The 18131-nt window shown below is 37.0% G+C and overlaps 1 protein-coding gene across 1 annotated transcript in view; it reads right to left on the reverse strand.

Annotated features, from left to right (window-relative positions):
• RUNDC3B (RUN domain containing 3B) overlaps window positions 1–18131 on the reverse strand; it is a 162062-nt gene that overhangs the window by 40932 nt on the left and 102999 nt on the right. The window contains exon 9 of the mRNA XM_047753923.1: window positions 16961–17118. Coding sequence (XP_047609879.1) covers window positions 16961–17118 — 158 coding nt within the window. The remainder of the gene's footprint in view (window positions 1–16960; window positions 17119–18131) is intronic.

Here is an 18131-nt window from a genome sequence, read left to right on the forward strand (position 1 = left end):
GCCCTAAAGAGAAAAAAAAAAAAAAAACTACAGAGGATATCTTTCCATTTATTTATATCTTCAATTTCCTTCATCAACATTAAAATATTTTCAGTGTACAAATATCTCACCTCTTTGGTTAAGTTTATACCTACGTATTTCATTCTTCTTGTTGCTATTGTAAATAAAATTTTTAAAATTTCCTTTTCAGATTGTTTGTATATAGAAACATGATTTTCATATGCTGATTTTATATCATGCAACCTTGCTGAATTTAACAGTTTTATGGCTGTCTTTGTTTTCTGTATTTAGGTGCCCTGATGTTAGGTGTGCATATGTTTATAATTGTTATATATTCCTTTTTTTGGGGGTGGGGGTGGGAATCAAACCAATGCCATAGCTGCAGTCCAGGCCACAGCAGTGGTGACAACTCCAGGTTACAGCAGGTAGTATATTCCTTTTGAATTGACCTTTTTATCATTATAGAATGACCTTCCTTGTCTCTTAAGAGACAGTTTTAGACAAAGTCTATTTAGTCTGACATTAAGTATAGACATCCTACTTTCTTTTGGTTATTTTTTATATCAAATATCTTCTTTTATCCCTTCAGTCAATGTGTGTCTTTAAACATGAAATGAGTCTTTTGTTGACAGCATAAGGCTAAATCTTGTTTTTAATCCATTCAGTCACTCCATGCCTTTTAATTGGTAAATTTAATCTGTTTACATTTAAGGTAACTACTAATGAGTGAAGACTTACTGCTGCCATTTTGTAAATTGTTTTTTGTCTTTCCTGTGGTTGTTGTGTCTCCCTTCCTTTGTTGCTTTCTTCCTTCGTTATTTGATGATTCTTTGTAGTGATTTGTTTTGATTCTTTCCTCTTTAATTTCTGTGTTTCTATTATAGGGTTTGGTTTTTCTTTTGTGGTTAGCTTGCATATTGAATAAAACATCATAGTTATAACTTCCTCTTTAAGTTGATAATATCAATTGCATACCAAAACCTTCCACCAAACCCCCAAAACCCCTCACCAAACCCCCAAGTAAAGCACTGTATTTATTACTCAAATGAATTTATCACATCTATAGTTGTATAATGACCATAACAATCCAGTTTCACAGGATTTCCATCCCACAGCCCAAGCACATCCCCCCACCCCCCCAAACTGTCTCCTCTGGAGACCATAAGTTTTTCAGTGTCTGTGAGTCAGCATCTGTTCTGCAAAGTTCAGTCTGTCCTTTTTTTCAGATTCCACATGGCAGTGAAAGCATTTGATATTGGTGTCCCATTGTATGGCTGACTTCACTTAGCATGATAATTTCTAGGTCCATCCATGTTGCTAAAAATGCTGGTATTTCGCTCATTTTAATGGCTGAGTAATACTCCATTGTTTATATGTACCACATCTTCTTGATCCACTCCTCTGTTGATGGACATTTAGATTGTTTCCATGTCTTGGCTATTGAAAACAGTGCTTGGAGTTCCCGTCGTGGCACAGTGGTTAACGAATCCGACTAGGAACCATGAGGTTGCGGGTTCGGTCCCTGCCCTTGCTCAATGGGTTAACGGTCCGGCGTTGCCGTGAGCTGTGGTGTAGGTTGCAGACGCGGCTCGGATCCCGCGTTGCTGTGGCTCTGGCGTAGGCCGGTAGCTACAGCTCCAATTCGACCCCTAGCCTGGGAACCTCCATATGCCGCGGGAGCGGCCCAAGAAATAGCAACAACAACAACAACAACAAAAACAACAAAGACAAAAAAAAAAAAAGAAAAGAAAACAGTGCTGCGATGAACATCGGAGTACATGTGTCTTTGCGAGTCATGGTGTTCTCTGGATAGATGCCCAGGAGTGGGATCGCTGGATCAAAACTATTTTTATTTTTCTGAGGAATCTCCATACTGTTTTCCACAGTGGTTGCACCAATTTATAGTCCCACCAACAGTGTACTAGGGTTCCTTTTTCTCCACACCCTCTCCAGCACTTAGTGTTTGTAGACTTTTGGATGATGGCCATTCTGGCTGGTGTAAGGTGGTACCTCACAGTGGTTTTGATTTGCATTTCTCTAATAATTAGTGATGGTGAACATCTTTTCATGTGCTTTTTGGCCATCTGTATGTCTTCTTTGGAGAATTGTCTGTTTAGATCTTCTGCCCATTTTCTGATGGGGTTGTTTGTTTTTTTGGTATGGATCAAGTAAAGCACTTTTAAAGTGTTTTATTATTTTTTCAGTACTCCTGCACAGTTTAAGTTTTAACCCCTCAAACATCAGTTAAATACAAAATATTTCACTGACAGCATTTTCATGAAAAATGAAAAAACATGTTTACTACTAATATCAAGTAAATGTATTAGCTGGACAATAGAAAATAGACCTAAAATATGTGAAGAGCCCACCATCTAAAAGTAAATGTGATTACCATTTTTTTTCGTAATAAACATCCTCAAAAGAGGGAGTTCAGAAAGTACAACTTAAAACTCTTTTTTTATTTTTACCAGTCCCAATAATTGGCTTCTAGATCCTTAAAAAATCTCTGTCCCACTATTTGTATAAAGTTATTTTACTTGCCAAGTAAAATACATTATCTTTTGAAAGTAAAGTTTGATTTTTTTATATGTAGCTACGTTGAAGTATGTGTCAGTATTAATTTGTCAATTGACTATTTCATGAGTTCTTCGAATATACCCTCAGTTGTCTGACCTGTGTATGTCTTTGATGGCAATACATAAATTCAAATACTGTGGACTTATAAACATAAAGCTCTCTATGAAATATGGAGTCCAGCTCTCCTAAAAATCAGTTTAAAAAAACAGTTTTCAGTTAAGGGAGTTCCTGTTGTGGCTCAGCGGGTTAAGAACCTGACTAGTATCCATGATGATGTGGGTTTGATCCCTGGCCTCACTCAGTGAGTTAAAGGACTGACATAGCCAAAAGCTGCAGTGTAGGTCATGGATATGGCTTAGATCTGGCATTGCTGTGGCTGTGGCTTAGGGTGGCAGCTGCAGCTCCAATTTGACCCCTAGCTTGGGAACCTCCGTATGTTGCATGTGTGGCCTTAAAAAGACAAAAAACAAAATAAAATAGTTTTCAGTTAAGGTACAAGGAGCTGTTTTCTTTTTCAAAGTAAAAACAGCTTAGTATTAATTCCTCCTTGGTATGACAGAAAGATTCAATGAAAACAATTCATTCTATGGAAACGAACTAAAGTCTGAAAAGTTCCTATACCTTCTAAATATATAATTTTCACTATATATAATTTGCCACCAACAATATTTTTCCTAGGATTACAATTATTCTTCACATGATTATATTATTTTAACTAAGTATGGTAGAATACAACACAATACAGTAAGACTCTGGACCATACACATCAAAGACTTCACAGTGGAAATTTGTCAATGTTTTTTAAAGAAAAAAACAAATTTAAAAGAAATGTGCTGTTAGTTACTGCCTCTCTCTCTCTCTCTTTTTTTTTTTGCCCTTTCTAGGGCCATATCCACGGCATATGGAGGTTCCCAGGCTAGGGGTCTAATTGGAGCTGTAGCCACCAGCCTATGCCACAGCCACAGCCACGTGGGATCTGAGCTGCGTCTGCAACCTACACAGCTCATGGCAATGCTGGATCCTTAACCCACTGAGCAAGGCCAGGAATCAAATCCGCAACCTCATCCTTCCTAGTCGGATTTGTTAACCACCGAGCCACGATGGGAACTCCCTCTCTCTCTTTTTTTTAATGGCCGCACCTGTGGCATATGGAAGTTCCCAGGCCAGGGACTGAATCTGATCCCCAGCTGTAGCCTATGATGCAGTTGCTATAATGCAGGCTCCTTTAACCCATTGTGCCAGGCCAGGGATCAAAACTGGGCCTCCACAGTGACCTAAGCCACTGTGGTCAGACTCTCTCCTTTTTTGTTTTTTAAATTTAGGGCCACACCCATAGCATATGGAAGTTCCCAGGCTAGGGTCCAATCAGAGCCACAGCTGCCAGCCTACACCATAGCCACAGGAGTGCCAGACCTGAGGTAAGTCTGAGACATACACCACAGCTCAAGGTAACACCAGATCCTTAACCTACTGAGTGAGGCCAAGGATGGAACCCACATCCTCATGGATACTAGTCAGGTTCATTACTGCTTAGCCACAATGGGAACTCCCTGTGGTTGGATTCTTAAACCACTACCAAAGTGGGGACTCCTACTGTTTTGTTTTAAAATAGCATTCCACATCCAAGTTATTAAGTGATTGGCTAAAATTCAGTCTGTTAGAATTTTTCACATGAGTATGGGCCAACAAGAAGGATATTTTAATTTTTAATAGAGGCTAATCTCAGGTAAAAATCTATGGTTCCCCAAAGATATTTCAGTATTCCCAGAAAAATGACTTGCTTCTAATAATACTTAATATTTTTTTTACACTGATCTTTCTCATGATGTTTTGCACCTGTGTTTCTGTATGTGCTTTTCCTTTTACCTAGGTAATCTTCCTCTCTTCCTCTCCCTTGGTCACCTAGAGAATGCCTGAAAAGTCCTATTCAAATATTAACTCCTTAGTGATGCTTTCCCTGAACCACCACTACTGTGTTACATTTGTCAAGTGTATATACTTTTATAATTGTACATATACATACATGTTCCTATACACTCATCACATCATTTAGATGCCATTTAGTTGACTTTGATATCCTTAAGATTATCTCATTCATGTCAAAAATTCTCAGTATCTGGTGCAGTTCTTGGAACAAAGTAGGTATTCAATAAATATTTGTTTATACATAAGAAATACTATTTCAATGGTTTATCTTCCAAAATGGAAATCTGATCTGATACTGGGAACTCCACAGAGCTCCTTAGCATGGCATATAAAGTCCTTTCTCATCTGGGTTCTGTCTCTCTTTTTCTCACACACACACACACACCCCCCTTCTCTCTCTGTCTGAGTAATAAGGAGCCACCATGCAGTTTCCTATGTTTGCTCAACTCTTTAATCTCTCTGTCTTTGGCTTTTATTATTTTCTCTGCCTAGAAGGTCCATCTCTTCCTATACTAGACTAGCAAATGTTTAAACCACTTTAAATAATGAGTATAAACATCACCACCTCCTTAAACCCTTTCCAGTTCATTCTCCTTTACAATGACATGCTTTGTTTCCCATTGTATCTATCACAGCACCTGTGACACCTTTATTTCTCTTTAATATTTATGTCTATACCCTCTGTAAACACTTTGAGGGCCACAACAAGAACAAATTTATTTCTGCATTCTTAGTACCAAGCCCAGCACCTAGGACAGAAGAGGGATTTAATAAATGTCAGTAGAGGAGTTCCCATTGTGGTGCAGCAGAAACGAATACGACTAGGAACCAAGACGTTACAGGTTCGATCCCTGGCCTCACTCAGGGGGTTAAGTATCTGGTGTTGATGTGAGCTGTGGTATAGGTTGTTGACTGTAGCTCTGATTTGACACCTAGCCTTGGAACCGCCATATGCTGTGGGTGCGGCCCTAAAAAGCAAAAACAACACAAACAAAATAAAAAACATCAGTAGAATGAACAATGTTGGAATACAAAACAGTAAATTTTATTGTTATCGAAATAAGCTGTGTCTCACTTTTCTGAATATAAAGGATAACACAGACTCTTCAAGAAAAAGGACCTTGAAAAAAATCAAATTGCAAAGGAAAATAGCAAATGTAGAATATATTCTACTTCAAAACTAAATACCAATGTGTCTTTCTTGCTTAAAATAAAACATGCGGGTAGCTTTAATGTTCAGGGAAGCAATTCAACTGCTGTTAAAAGCATAATAAGTATAACTTTGTTTTGTTAAACATCGCAATAAACTTATAGTCTACTGATTCTCTACTCTGACTATATATTCAAATAACTGGGGAAGCACTTAAAAAATACTGATACCCAAATCTTAGATCAATGAAATCAGAGTCTGTGATGGTGGGGCCCAGGCACTGAAAAATTTTAAAGCTCCCCTTGTGATCTAATATAATTTTTTCCCTTGTAAAATAATAACAAAACTACATTCTCTCTGGCTGTTGCTTCCTAGTCTCCTTCAGTGAAGGTGTCTTCCTCCACTTAATCCTTAATTTTCATATTCCTAACAATTCCTTCCACTTCTATTCTCAAAGTCCTCAAATAGATTCCCTGCAAATACAGGGTACAATGGCTTCAAAAACAATATTTTATATTCTTTTGAGCCTTCAATATTACATTCATTATTTTAAATGAAAGATAAAAAGACAAAAATTTCCAGTTTGGTCTTTCTTGCTTTGATAGATTAGGCACAAGTCTACTGTTACTTACAAGCTCTTTTAAAAGATGGAGAATCCCATACGTGATACTTTGATAGCAGTGCTTAGCCAATTCAAAGCTATTATTTTGTTCATTTATTTGATTCTTTACTTTGTATGCCCAAACTTGAGGTTATCCTCTCTCCCTCACTTTGTTCCTTCCCCACTTACTTCAGAGGCTGTGCTGATGCTCATGATGAAGTTAAGCTTTTAGCTGCTACATATACATAAGGGAGATAACCCTTGGCACTTAGTATTTATTATTTGTGACCCTGAGTATTCCTAAGTGACCCCAAAGGTCCATGATATAAGGCAATTTTAAATTTTTATAAGGCAATACATTTGGAGCCAATGGCTACAAGGAAAGTTTTGAGAGTGAGTCTAGCAAATGCCCAACATCCTTGCAACAAACCTTTGTTATTTTCCACTTACTATTTATTTCTTGATGTACTGTAATTCTCAGGATGCAGTCCAGTGGCTATTTGTGACAGGGCACACTGAGAAAATATTAGGCTATAATCTTTATGAAAATAAAGGATCTAATAATATAGCATGACTACAGCAATGCGGAATTTTATGCTAATGAGTAGAATGATGAGGTAGAGGGCACTAAAGTTTGGGAAGTAGAAAGCCATCAAACACAAGGCGTTGATACATTCCATATCCTCACTCTCTTAGAAACACAGAGTAAGAGAGCTACCTACTTCCAGCCTCTCTAGGCTGTCTTGGAAGAGGAAATGGACCATCACTCAGGCGCTATTTGTTTATTGTGGGTTTCAGTGTCTGCCATTCACCCAATGTAAACTCTATGAGGGCAGGGACTATGCTTTATTCATCCTGAGTTACTAGCACCTATAACAGCGCCTGGCTCTTCATGCATTCTCAATAAATATTTGTTAAGTGAATGACTGAATATTAGAGAAATTACGAAAGTAATTTAGCACCAAGTAATGAGAATTTACTCTTCTTTATTCATTTGAAGTTTACTAGAACTGGAAAATGCTTATATAGCTTGTGAATACCCTAACTTCATAATGTTAATATAAAAGTATTCTTTAATTGTACTTTGGGCTTTTGTTAATTTTAGACACAGCTGTGGTATAAATATTCACTTTATATAACTTTACAATTATTCTCCTCCAAATAAAAATTATTTTGAAAGAAGCCTAAAAATGAGCTATATATCAAAAAATTATAAATTATTTACCTATGCGATATTCTTGCCCAAAAAGTTAACCTAAAATCTAACAAAGTCTTTTAAGTGCTTTTCAACTATGTTTGCACTTTAAGAGATTGAAGTATAGCTGATTTACAATATCATATTAGTTTCAGGTGTATAACATAGTGATTTAATATTTTCATGAAGTGTACTCTTTTTAAGATTATTGTAAAATACTGACTATATTCCCAGTGCTGTACATTACATCCTTGTATCTTATTTTATCCTGATTGCACTTTAGACCTTAACTTGATGGTATTCTTTGAAAAGAAACATTTGTGAGCAATTTAGAACTTCACAAAAACCTCAACTATTTTCTTTTCCCTCTCATTTTAAAATATAAACCCTGGATCCTTAGAGGAAAGGCTGACTCCAGAGCAGGAAATATATAAGATGAACCTAGGATATTCTGTACCAGAAAGCAAGGAAGTTATCAAAGACAAATGGGTCATGTTAGAAGGGACACAGGAATTAATATGAAGGCATTTCCATTTCTTGTCTCTTTCCTTAGACAAAGACAAGAGAATTTGAGCATCAAATAGAAAAATAAATATAAGTGACACAAGTACACCGAATATACAGACATTTTGACTATAATGAAGAAACAAAACAAAACATTATTCTGTAATGATACACTAAAAATAACTGGCCTTATGGGGAGATCAGAGTTAGGGGCTGAAAACACGAAGTCTATTTAACCTTTTAACTAGAATACCTAGAAAAACACTAACAATCCTAATAAAATTTAAACCCAATTAAAAATGTGTGTTAAATTCCTATTAAAGAAAGAAATACTACAATAACTACAACGACAATAACTTTAACAACAAAAAAAGTAAAAGCCAGTTGATGGAAGAGGGTCTTGTGAGGAAAGGTCAAGGCTGCTGAGACTCAGGCTTGCCATGAAGGCACGGACAAAATGCACAAAGGTGGGTAACCACAGAACATGTACCTCTGAGTTCTAGTTCAACTGAACCAGAGGAATGCCTGGTGAGGGAGTATTATGTAAAGTGAGAGAGTGCCATCTATTGGTGGCCTGCAGTATTTGCCTATATTAGTGTATTTTGTATTCTGCTGATGTTATTTGCTTAGAAACATTAACTTCTAGGAAAAATCAACTATGAACCAAGGTGAGTTCTTTGCCATACTGATATCATCCTCTTTTTTATGACTCTTATATGAGTTAATTCACATTATAAAACATTATATATGACAATTTCACAATCTCAAAAATAAGAGAGGAAGGAAAACAAAATCTTCATTAGTAGCTAAGTAGGACATCAGGATCTTATTCTGAAAATTAATAATATCCTACAAAAACAGTCATGGTAACCACCAAACAGCTGTGATGAGAGAAAGTTCTTTATAGATGATTCCAGCCAATAAGCATGGAGGGAATAACAATTAGGATATCACTATTTTATAAATCCTAATGAATCAATTGCTATTAGGTCAAGCCATTAGAGGAAAGGCTGATGAGAACATTTACAAAGGAGAAATAAGGCTGTCACTTCAGGCTGTCACTTAAATCCACTCTTCTATCATAAGATCAATACAAGTGGGACAACCTGTCTGCTTCCCAATATGAGATACACAGCACTGCCTATAAAATATTCTTGTCATAAAAGCTAAATTTAACCCAGCAGTGGCTTCCAACGCTGACTACCCATTAGAAGCACCTTTGAAGAGTAAACACATTACACTTGCCTAGGTCCCACATTTGACCAATTAACAGCTATTGAGGTAAGTCACAGGCAGGCACCTTTGTTTAAAATATATATAGGATCTGGATTAAGACAGCAGAGTAGAAGGATGGGGGTTGACCTTCTCTCATAAAAAGCAACAAAATTACAACCAAATGCTGAACAACCTTCAATCAAATAGACTGTGAACTATCAAAAAAGGTTATCCTACTCCAGAAGACAAAGAGGAGGCCATAGCAAGACGGCAGGAAGGGCAATTACATGATATAAACAAACCCATACCTGCCTGGTGGGCAGCCCACAGACTGAAAAGTAACTGTATCACAGAGACTCACCTAGAGGAGTGAGAGTTCTGAGCTCCGTGTCAGGCCCCCATGCCTGGGGTTCTGGCACTTGGAGAAGAATCTCCTAGAGCATTTGGCAATGAAGGCCAGTGGGGCTTCTGTACAGGAGCTCCACAGGATTGGGGGAAACAAAGACCCCCATTCTTGAAAGATGCACACAAGCTTTCATGCGCACTGAGTCCCAGGGCAAAGCAGAGTCTCCACAGGATTCTGGGTTGGACCTGACTGCAGTTCTTGCAGGATCTCCTGGGAAAAAAGGTGGCAACTGAGGCTCATTGTGGGGGAAGGACACTGGAGGCAAAGGTCTCTGGAATAATCATCAGGGTGTGCTTCTCTGGATGAGGCAATTTTGGAAAAATCTGGCCCCACTCATCAGGTCAAACAATAATCTGAGTGGGATCACAGCCCCACCCATGAGCAAAGAGGCTGCCTAAAGACACACAGCCACCTCTAATCTTACTCAGGCACAGAGCCACCTCTAATCACACCCAGAGACAAAGCCCCACCCACCAGAGGGCTAAGAATCAACTCCACCTACCAGTGGGAAGCCACCAGTCCTTCCTATTATGAAGCCTATAGCAAGCCTCCATACCAACTTCAGCCACAAGGGGAGGCAGACATCAGAAGCATGACAGGCTATAACTCTATTGTCTGCAGAAAGGAGACCACACCAAAAACCTATACAAAATTAAAAGGCGGAGAACTATAATTCAAATAAGGAGCAAGAAAAAAGCTCCAGAAAAACAGCTAAGTTGTCTGGAGATTATCAACCTCCAGAAAAAGACTTTAGACTGATGATAGTGAAGATGATTCAAGATCTTGGAAATAAACTGGAGGCAGAAGAACAAACAAGTGAGGTGGAGGACAGACTAGTGGAAATCACTGATGTGAAACAGAAAAGAGAAAAAAGACTGAAAACAAATGAGACAGTCTAAGAGAACTCTGGGGAAACATTAAAGGCACCAACATCCATATTAAAGGGGTGCCTGAAGGAGAAGAGAGAGAGAAAGGGCCAGAGAAAATATCTGAAGAGATAAAAGCCCAAAACTTCCCTAAAATGGGAAAGGAATCATATACTCAAATCCAGGAAGCACAACAAGTACCATATAAAATTAACCCAAGGAGGAACACCAAAGACACATATTAATCAAACTGACCAAAAGTAAAGACAAAGGGAAAATACTGAAAGAAGCTAGGGAAAAGAAACAAACAACATACAAGGGAATCCCAATAAGATTATCAGCAGATTTTTCAGGAGAACCTCTGCAGGCCAGAAGTGAGTGACATGATATATTTAAAGTGATGAAAGAAAAAAAAACTCCAACCACGATTACTCTACCCAGCAAGGCTCTCATTCAGATTTGAAGGAGAAATCAAAAGCTTTATAGACAAGCAAAAGCTATGAGAATTCAGTACCACTAAACCAGCTTTACAACAAATACTAAAGGAACTTCTCTAGGCAGAAAAGAAAAGGCCACAACTAGACACAAAAATATGACAAATGACAAGGCTCACCAGCAAAGGATACATACAGTAAAGGTAGGAAATCATCCACACACAAATATGCTACAAAAATGAGAAATAAGAAGAGAGGAGTTCCCGTCGTGGCTCAGTGGTGAACGAATCTGACTAGGAACCATGAGGTTTTGGGTTTGATCCCTGGCCTTGCTTAGTGGGTTAAGGATCCAGTGTTGCTGTGAGCTGTGGTGTGGGTTGCAGACATGGCTTGGATCCTGAGTTGCTGTGGCTCTGGTGTAGGCCAGTGGCTATAGCTCCCATTAGATCCCTAGCCTGGGAACCTCCATATGCCGTGGGAGCGGCCCAAGAAAATGGCAAAAAGACAAAAAAAAAAAAAAGAAAGAAAGAAATAAGAAGAAGAGGAGGGTAGAAATGCAGGACACTGGAGATACACTTTCAATTAAAAGACCAACAACTTAAAACAATCTTGTATGTATATAAACTATATAAATACTTCAGAGTAACTGCCAAGAAAAAATATATAATAGAGACACACACAAATAAGAAAAATCAACTCAAATATAACACTAAAGACAGTCATCAAACCACAAGAGAAGGGAAGAAAAAAGAGCAACAAAAACAAATCCAAAACAGTTAATAAAATGGCGATAACACACACAACAATAATTACCTTAAACGTATATGGACTAAGTACCCCAACTAAAAGACATAGACTGGCTGAATGGATACAAAAACAAGAACCATATATATGCTGTCTTCAAGAGACCCACTTTAGTTCTAGGGACACATACAAATTGAAAGTGAGAGGATGGAAGAAAATATTCCATGCAAACAAGAATCAAAAGGGAGCTGGAATAGCAATACTCCTATCATACAAAATAGACCCTAAAATAAAGAATATTGTAGGAGACAAAGAAGGACATTATATAATGATCAAAGGATCAATCTGGGAGTTTCTGTCGTGGCTCAGTGGTACTGAACCTGACTAGGATTCATGAGGATGTGGATTTGAACCATGGCCGTGCTCAGTGGGTTAAAGATCTGGCACTGCTGTGAGCTGTGGTGTAGGTCACAGAAGTGGCTTGGATCATGCATTGTGGTGTAGGCTGGAAGCTGTAGCTCCGATTTGACCCTAGCCTGGGAACTTCCATGTGCCGTGAGTGTGGCCCTAAGAAGGAAAAAAAAAAAAAAGATCCAAGAAGAAGATATAAAAATTGTAAATATAAATGCATCTAATATAGGATCACCTCAATATATAAGTTAATTGCTAACAGCCTTAAAAGGAGAAATTGACAATAACACAATAATAGTGGGGGACTTTAACACCCCACTTACAGCAATGGACAGATCATCCAGACAGAAAATCAACAAAAAAACACAAGCCCTAAATGACACATAGACCAGATGGACTTAATGGATATTTATAGAACATTCCATCCAAAAGCAGCAGAATACATATTTTTCTCAAGTACACATGGAACATTCTCTAGGATAGATGACATTCTGGGTCACAAATTAAGCCCTGGTAAATTTAAGAAAACTGAAATCATATCAAGCATCTTTTCTGACCACAATGCTATATGACTGGAAATCAACAACAAGAGAAAAACTGCAAAAAACAGAAACACGTGGAGACTAAACGATACACTATTAAACAACCAATGGATCACTGAAGAAATCAAAGAAGAAATTAAAAAATACTTAAAAGCAAATGACAATAAAGACAGAATAATCCAAAACCTAGGTGATCCAGCAAAAGCAGTTCTAAGAGGGAAGTTCATTGCAATATAAGCCTACCTCAGGAAACAAACAAACAAAGTTCAAATAAACAACCCTAACTTTACCCCTAAAGCAACTAGAGAGAGAAGAACAGACAAGACCTAAAGTTAGCAGAAGGAAAGAAATAACAAATATCAGAGCGGAAATAAATGAAACAGAGGAGTTCCCATTACTGCCCAGTGGAAATGAATCTGACTAGGAACCATAAGATTGTGGGTTTGATCCCTGGCTTTGCTCAGAGGGTTAAGGATCCAGCATTGCTGTGAACTGTGGTGTAGGTCACAGACATGGCTTGGATCCTGTGTTGCTGTGGCTGTGGTGTAGGCCAATAGCTGTAGCTCTGATTCAACCCCAAGTCTGGGAACCTCCATATGCTGTGGTGCGGCCCTGGAAAGCAAAATAAAGAAATAAAAAAATGAAATAGAGATGAAGAAAACCATAAAAAGATCAATGAAACTAAAAGCTGGTTCTTTGAAAAGATCAACAAAATTGATAAACCCTTAGCCAGACTTATCAAGAAAAAGAGAGGACTCAAATCAGTAAAATTAGAAATGAAAAAGGAGAAGTAACAATGGATATCACAGAAATATAAAGGATCATAAGGGACTACTATATGTAACTATAGGCCAATAAACAGAAAACCTAGAAAAATGGACAAATTCTTAGAAAAGTGCAATCTTCCAAGACTAAACCAAGATGAAACAGAAAAGATGAATGGACCAATCACAAGAACTGAAACTGAAACTGTGATTAAAATACTTCCAACAAACAAAAGTCCAGGACCAGATGGCTTCACAGGCAAGTTCTATTAACATTTAGAGAAGAGCTAACACCTATCCTTCCGAAACTATTCCAAAAAAATTGCAGAGGAAGGGATACTCCCAAATTCATTCTATGAGGCCACCATCACCCTGATACCAAAACAAAAGATACCACAGAAAAAGAAAATTACAGGCCAATTTCACTGATGAACATAGATGCAAAAATCCTCAACAAAATACTAGCAAACTGAATCCAACAATACAGTAAAAGGATTGCACGCCGTGATCAAATGGGTTTTATTCCAGGGATGCAAGGATTCTCCAATATCCACAAATCAATCACTGTGATACACCACATTAACAAATTGAAGAACAAAACCCTCATGATTCTCTCAACAGATGCAGAAAAGGCTTTTGACAAAGTCCAAATACTTTAATTCTGATCAGTGGACTTAATGTTTTACTTTTTGCTGTGGTAGCTTAAAGAAATTGAAAACAGTTGTAAAGCTCCTTTGCAAAGCCAGGAAGATCAATGACACTGCCATCATGGAAGTATGATACAGATTCTTTTTCAAACTAAAAACTTTGAAAGTCTGCTTCCTTTAAATTATCAGATATAAAATAAATGCGATACATTCAAACTTAATTTTTCAAATGAAAATATCTCTGTGATAAAATAAAAACTAATTACACAATTATTTTAAGTTAAAAGCATTTAGACAAATCATCAGTATTGCTTGCCAAAGATAAATCGAATTATTTTTTAACCCTTCAATTTTAAAGAAATAACCAGAAAACTCTATTGTTTGCTTCATAATACATACATACATACATATATATATTTTGTTTGTTTGTTTGTTTTTTGTTTTTGTCTTTTTAGGGTTGCACACAGGGCATATGGAGGTTCCCAAGCTAGGGGCTGAATTGGAGCTGTAGCTGCTGGCCTACGCCACAGCCACAGTGACAGCAACGCAGGATCCGAGCTGCGTCTGTGACCTACACCATAGCTCACGGCAACACCAGATCCTTAACCCACTCCAAGTCAGGCCAGGGATTAAACCTGCATGCTTGTGGATGCTAGTCAGATTTGTTTCTGCTGAGCCAAGACGGGAACTCCCTGATTCATAATATTTTTATCCTTGCTAATAGCAATGATGGGTTTCAGGAGCTATTAATTGGCACCTTAGTGACTAATACAACATAGGGCACACCGTCTTTAATATCTTAGAAAAAGTTTAAGAAATAATATATGAACATAATTCTTTTCATCAAGATACAAATTCCCAGAAAACATTAAACTTTTATGTTTCTTAATAAAAACTTTACTTAAAAAAATCATCTTTTATATTTACTTAGAGTATCTTCTTGTAAAAATTATATGTTAATTACAAAAGGAACAGCAGTAACTACTTAGAACAGAAAAACACCTTAACCAAATGATTAAAATTAACATCACTGGAGTTCCCATCGTGGTGCAGTGGTTAGCGAATCCGTCTAGGAACCATGAGGTTGCGGGTTTGATCCCTGGCCTTGCTCAGTGGGTTAAGGATCCAGCATTGCCATGAGCTGTGGTGTAGGTTGCAGACATGGCTTGGATCCTGCATTGCTGTGGCTGTGGCATAGGCCAGTGGCTACAGCTCCGATTAGACCCCTGGCCTGGGAACCTACATATGCTGAGGGAGCGGCCCAAGAAATGCCAAAAAAAAAAAAAAAAAAAGACAAAAAAAAATTTAACATCACTGGAGTTCCTGTTGTGGCTCAGCAAATTAAGAACCCAACTAGTCTTATGTGAGGACGCGGGTTCGATCCCTGGACTTGTTCAGTGGGTTAAAGGATCTGGAGTTGCCACAAGCTGCAGCATAGGTCACAGATATGGCTCAGATCTGGTGTTGCAGTGGATGTGGTATAGGCCAGAAGCTGCAGCTCTGATTCCATCCCAGCCCTGAAACTTCCATATGCTGCAGGTGAGGCTATTAATAAAATTAAATTAAATTAAATTAAATTAACATCACTAATAAAAAGCCAACAGACTTCATGGACCTTTGAATGTGATTATTTTGAGGATACACCACTTATGTTATATTCCAGCCATAAATGGATAAGCTCATTCTTATCACAAGGAAAAACAAACAAATTCAAATTGAGGGATAGCCTGTAAAATTACTAACCTGCATTCTTAGAAATACCTATCTCTCGTGAGACAATAACTGAAAAACCATTCTAAGTTAAAAGTGACTAAAGAGACTGACAACCAAATGTGAAATGTGATCCTAGATTTGATTCTATACCAAAAAATCAAAAGCAATATAGACATTACTAAGGCAATTGATGAAAGTGAAATAGGAATTATAGGTAAAATGGAAGCATTGTATTGATTTAAATTTCCAAAATTGACAGCTGAATGGTGTGTATTTAATGGCATTTTTTTTTCTTTTTTGACTGCCCTGCAGGGTATGAAGTTCCCAGGCCAGGCATCAGATCCAAGCCGTAGTTATGACCTAAGCCACAGCTGCAACAATGCTGGAAACTCAACCCACTGAGCCAGACCACAGGGGGATCTCCAGGGGATCTCCAAACTGTAGGTATTTAAGAGAGTGTCTCTGATTTTGGGAAAGACACACTAAAGTAACAAAGGATAAAGAAATATTATGTATGCAATCTCTCAAATGGTTCAGGAAATCATATGTTTGTATGACATGTTTGATGACACATGTGGTAAAATGATGAAAATTGGTGAATCTAGGAAGGGGTACATGGGAATTATTTTGTACTATCCTTGCAAATTTTCTCAAAGTTTGAAATTATTTCAAAACCAAAAATTTAAAAATCATCTTTAAGATTAAGTAAATATTACTATGAAAAGATTTTCACCATAAAAAACAAGCTGATAAAATTAAGTTTGACAAAATTGTATGATTACTACAAATGCTTTGAACAGTGTAAGTTAAGGAGCTGTACCAGCATGTAGAACAATACACAGTTTTCCTCATGAATAAATGTCTTGCTGTGGAAAAAAAGTCAGCTCTACTAAACTATACTTAGTGACATTCTGGCACAACCTGGTAACATACAGTTTATAAACAGGCACTGTACTTTGAGTAATACCAGTCTTATATACAATCTTTTTGAAATCAATCAATCAATCACTAAATAACTATTTTTTAAATTAACATTTAACTGTAAACAGCACAACTGAAGGTGAGTTTTATTTTCTTTCTGTATTTTGTAACGTTTCTACAGTGAGCATGGATTACTTTTATAAGAAATAAGTAATTTTTTAAAAAAGAGTAAGCACAAACGAACAGTAAGCAACCAGATTTCTTTGAACTTGAACCTTAGGTCAAACATGACATTTTTCGTAATTCTACTACTGGCAAATTTTTTTCCAAAAGGTTTCACTTACAGCTGATCTTGAAGCTCCACAATTATGTATTCTAATTGTTCCTTCTCCAGTTTATGAGCCAGATCAGAATCTTCAATCCTCTGTAGCAGTATTTTGTTTTGGGAGACAGATTCAGACAGCTGGTTCTCTCGAAGTCGTAAGAGTTCTTCGAGATAACCCTGGAAATACAGATCACCAAGATACAGCAAGTGCAAAAATTCTAATACACATCTTGAAGATAAATGCTGAGTAGACTAAATGCTATTCTTACCCATACTGCAATGAAATCATTTCAAAGAATAACTGATGAAATGGTAGAAAAAATAATTGTTTTAATTGAATAACAAATTTAACATACCTTCTCCATTATTTAAAGCTCTTCCTTAAAGTTCAGTAAAATATGTTTGTAATTTAAGGTAAAACTTACTTAAAACATTATAATTTCTAAGCTCCACAACAGTGATAACACTAAGTGCCTCCTAGCTTCAAAATACAGACCTAGTTACAGAATGATCATTCAAAACCTGCCTCTATATGATTATTTTTCAAAAACAGTTATTAAAATTTTAGTGTTAACAAATTAGTGTGATGTGGTATGATATCTAGGTTAGGCCAGCAATCTTAGGGGTTGCCTTGTGTCATATTCCAGTTCTACTATTTATAAGCTATGTGTACATGGTTGGGTAAATTACTTAATCTCTCTGTGCCTTAGCTTCACCATCTAAAAAAGTGGGAACAATAATTTAAACTAGTTGAGAAGATCAAATGAATCAATAGAGGTAAAGCGCTTAGAATACTGCCTGGTACCCTGTATGGAATATATAATTCCTAGCTATTATTATTAGCAAACTCCTAACAGATATGATATTTCTTAGATCCTCTCTTTTCACTCATTTATTGTTTCTTTGTCCTTTTGCTCTGCTTATAGGAGTCTTCACTGAATTTATCCTCCAAATCCTTAACTTAAATGTTTCAATTTAGGAAATCTTTTAAATTTCCAATATTTTTTCATGCTTCCTACTGCTCCCTTATCATGGCATTCTATTCTTTTTAGATACAACATACCTTCAAATTCATCTCAGGATATTAATTACAATCTTTTTCTTAAAGTATTCTTCTATATCATTTATTATTCTTTCATGCATAACTTTTTCAGCTATTTTGGCTTTACGACACATATCACTAGTAACTA

Source organism: Phacochoerus africanus, chromosome 11, assembly GCF_016906955.1.
Source record: "Phacochoerus africanus isolate WHEZ1 chromosome 11, ROS_Pafr_v1, whole genome shotgun sequence".
Classification (NCBI taxonomy): Eukaryota; Metazoa; Chordata; class Mammalia; order Artiodactyla; family Suidae; genus Phacochoerus; species Phacochoerus africanus.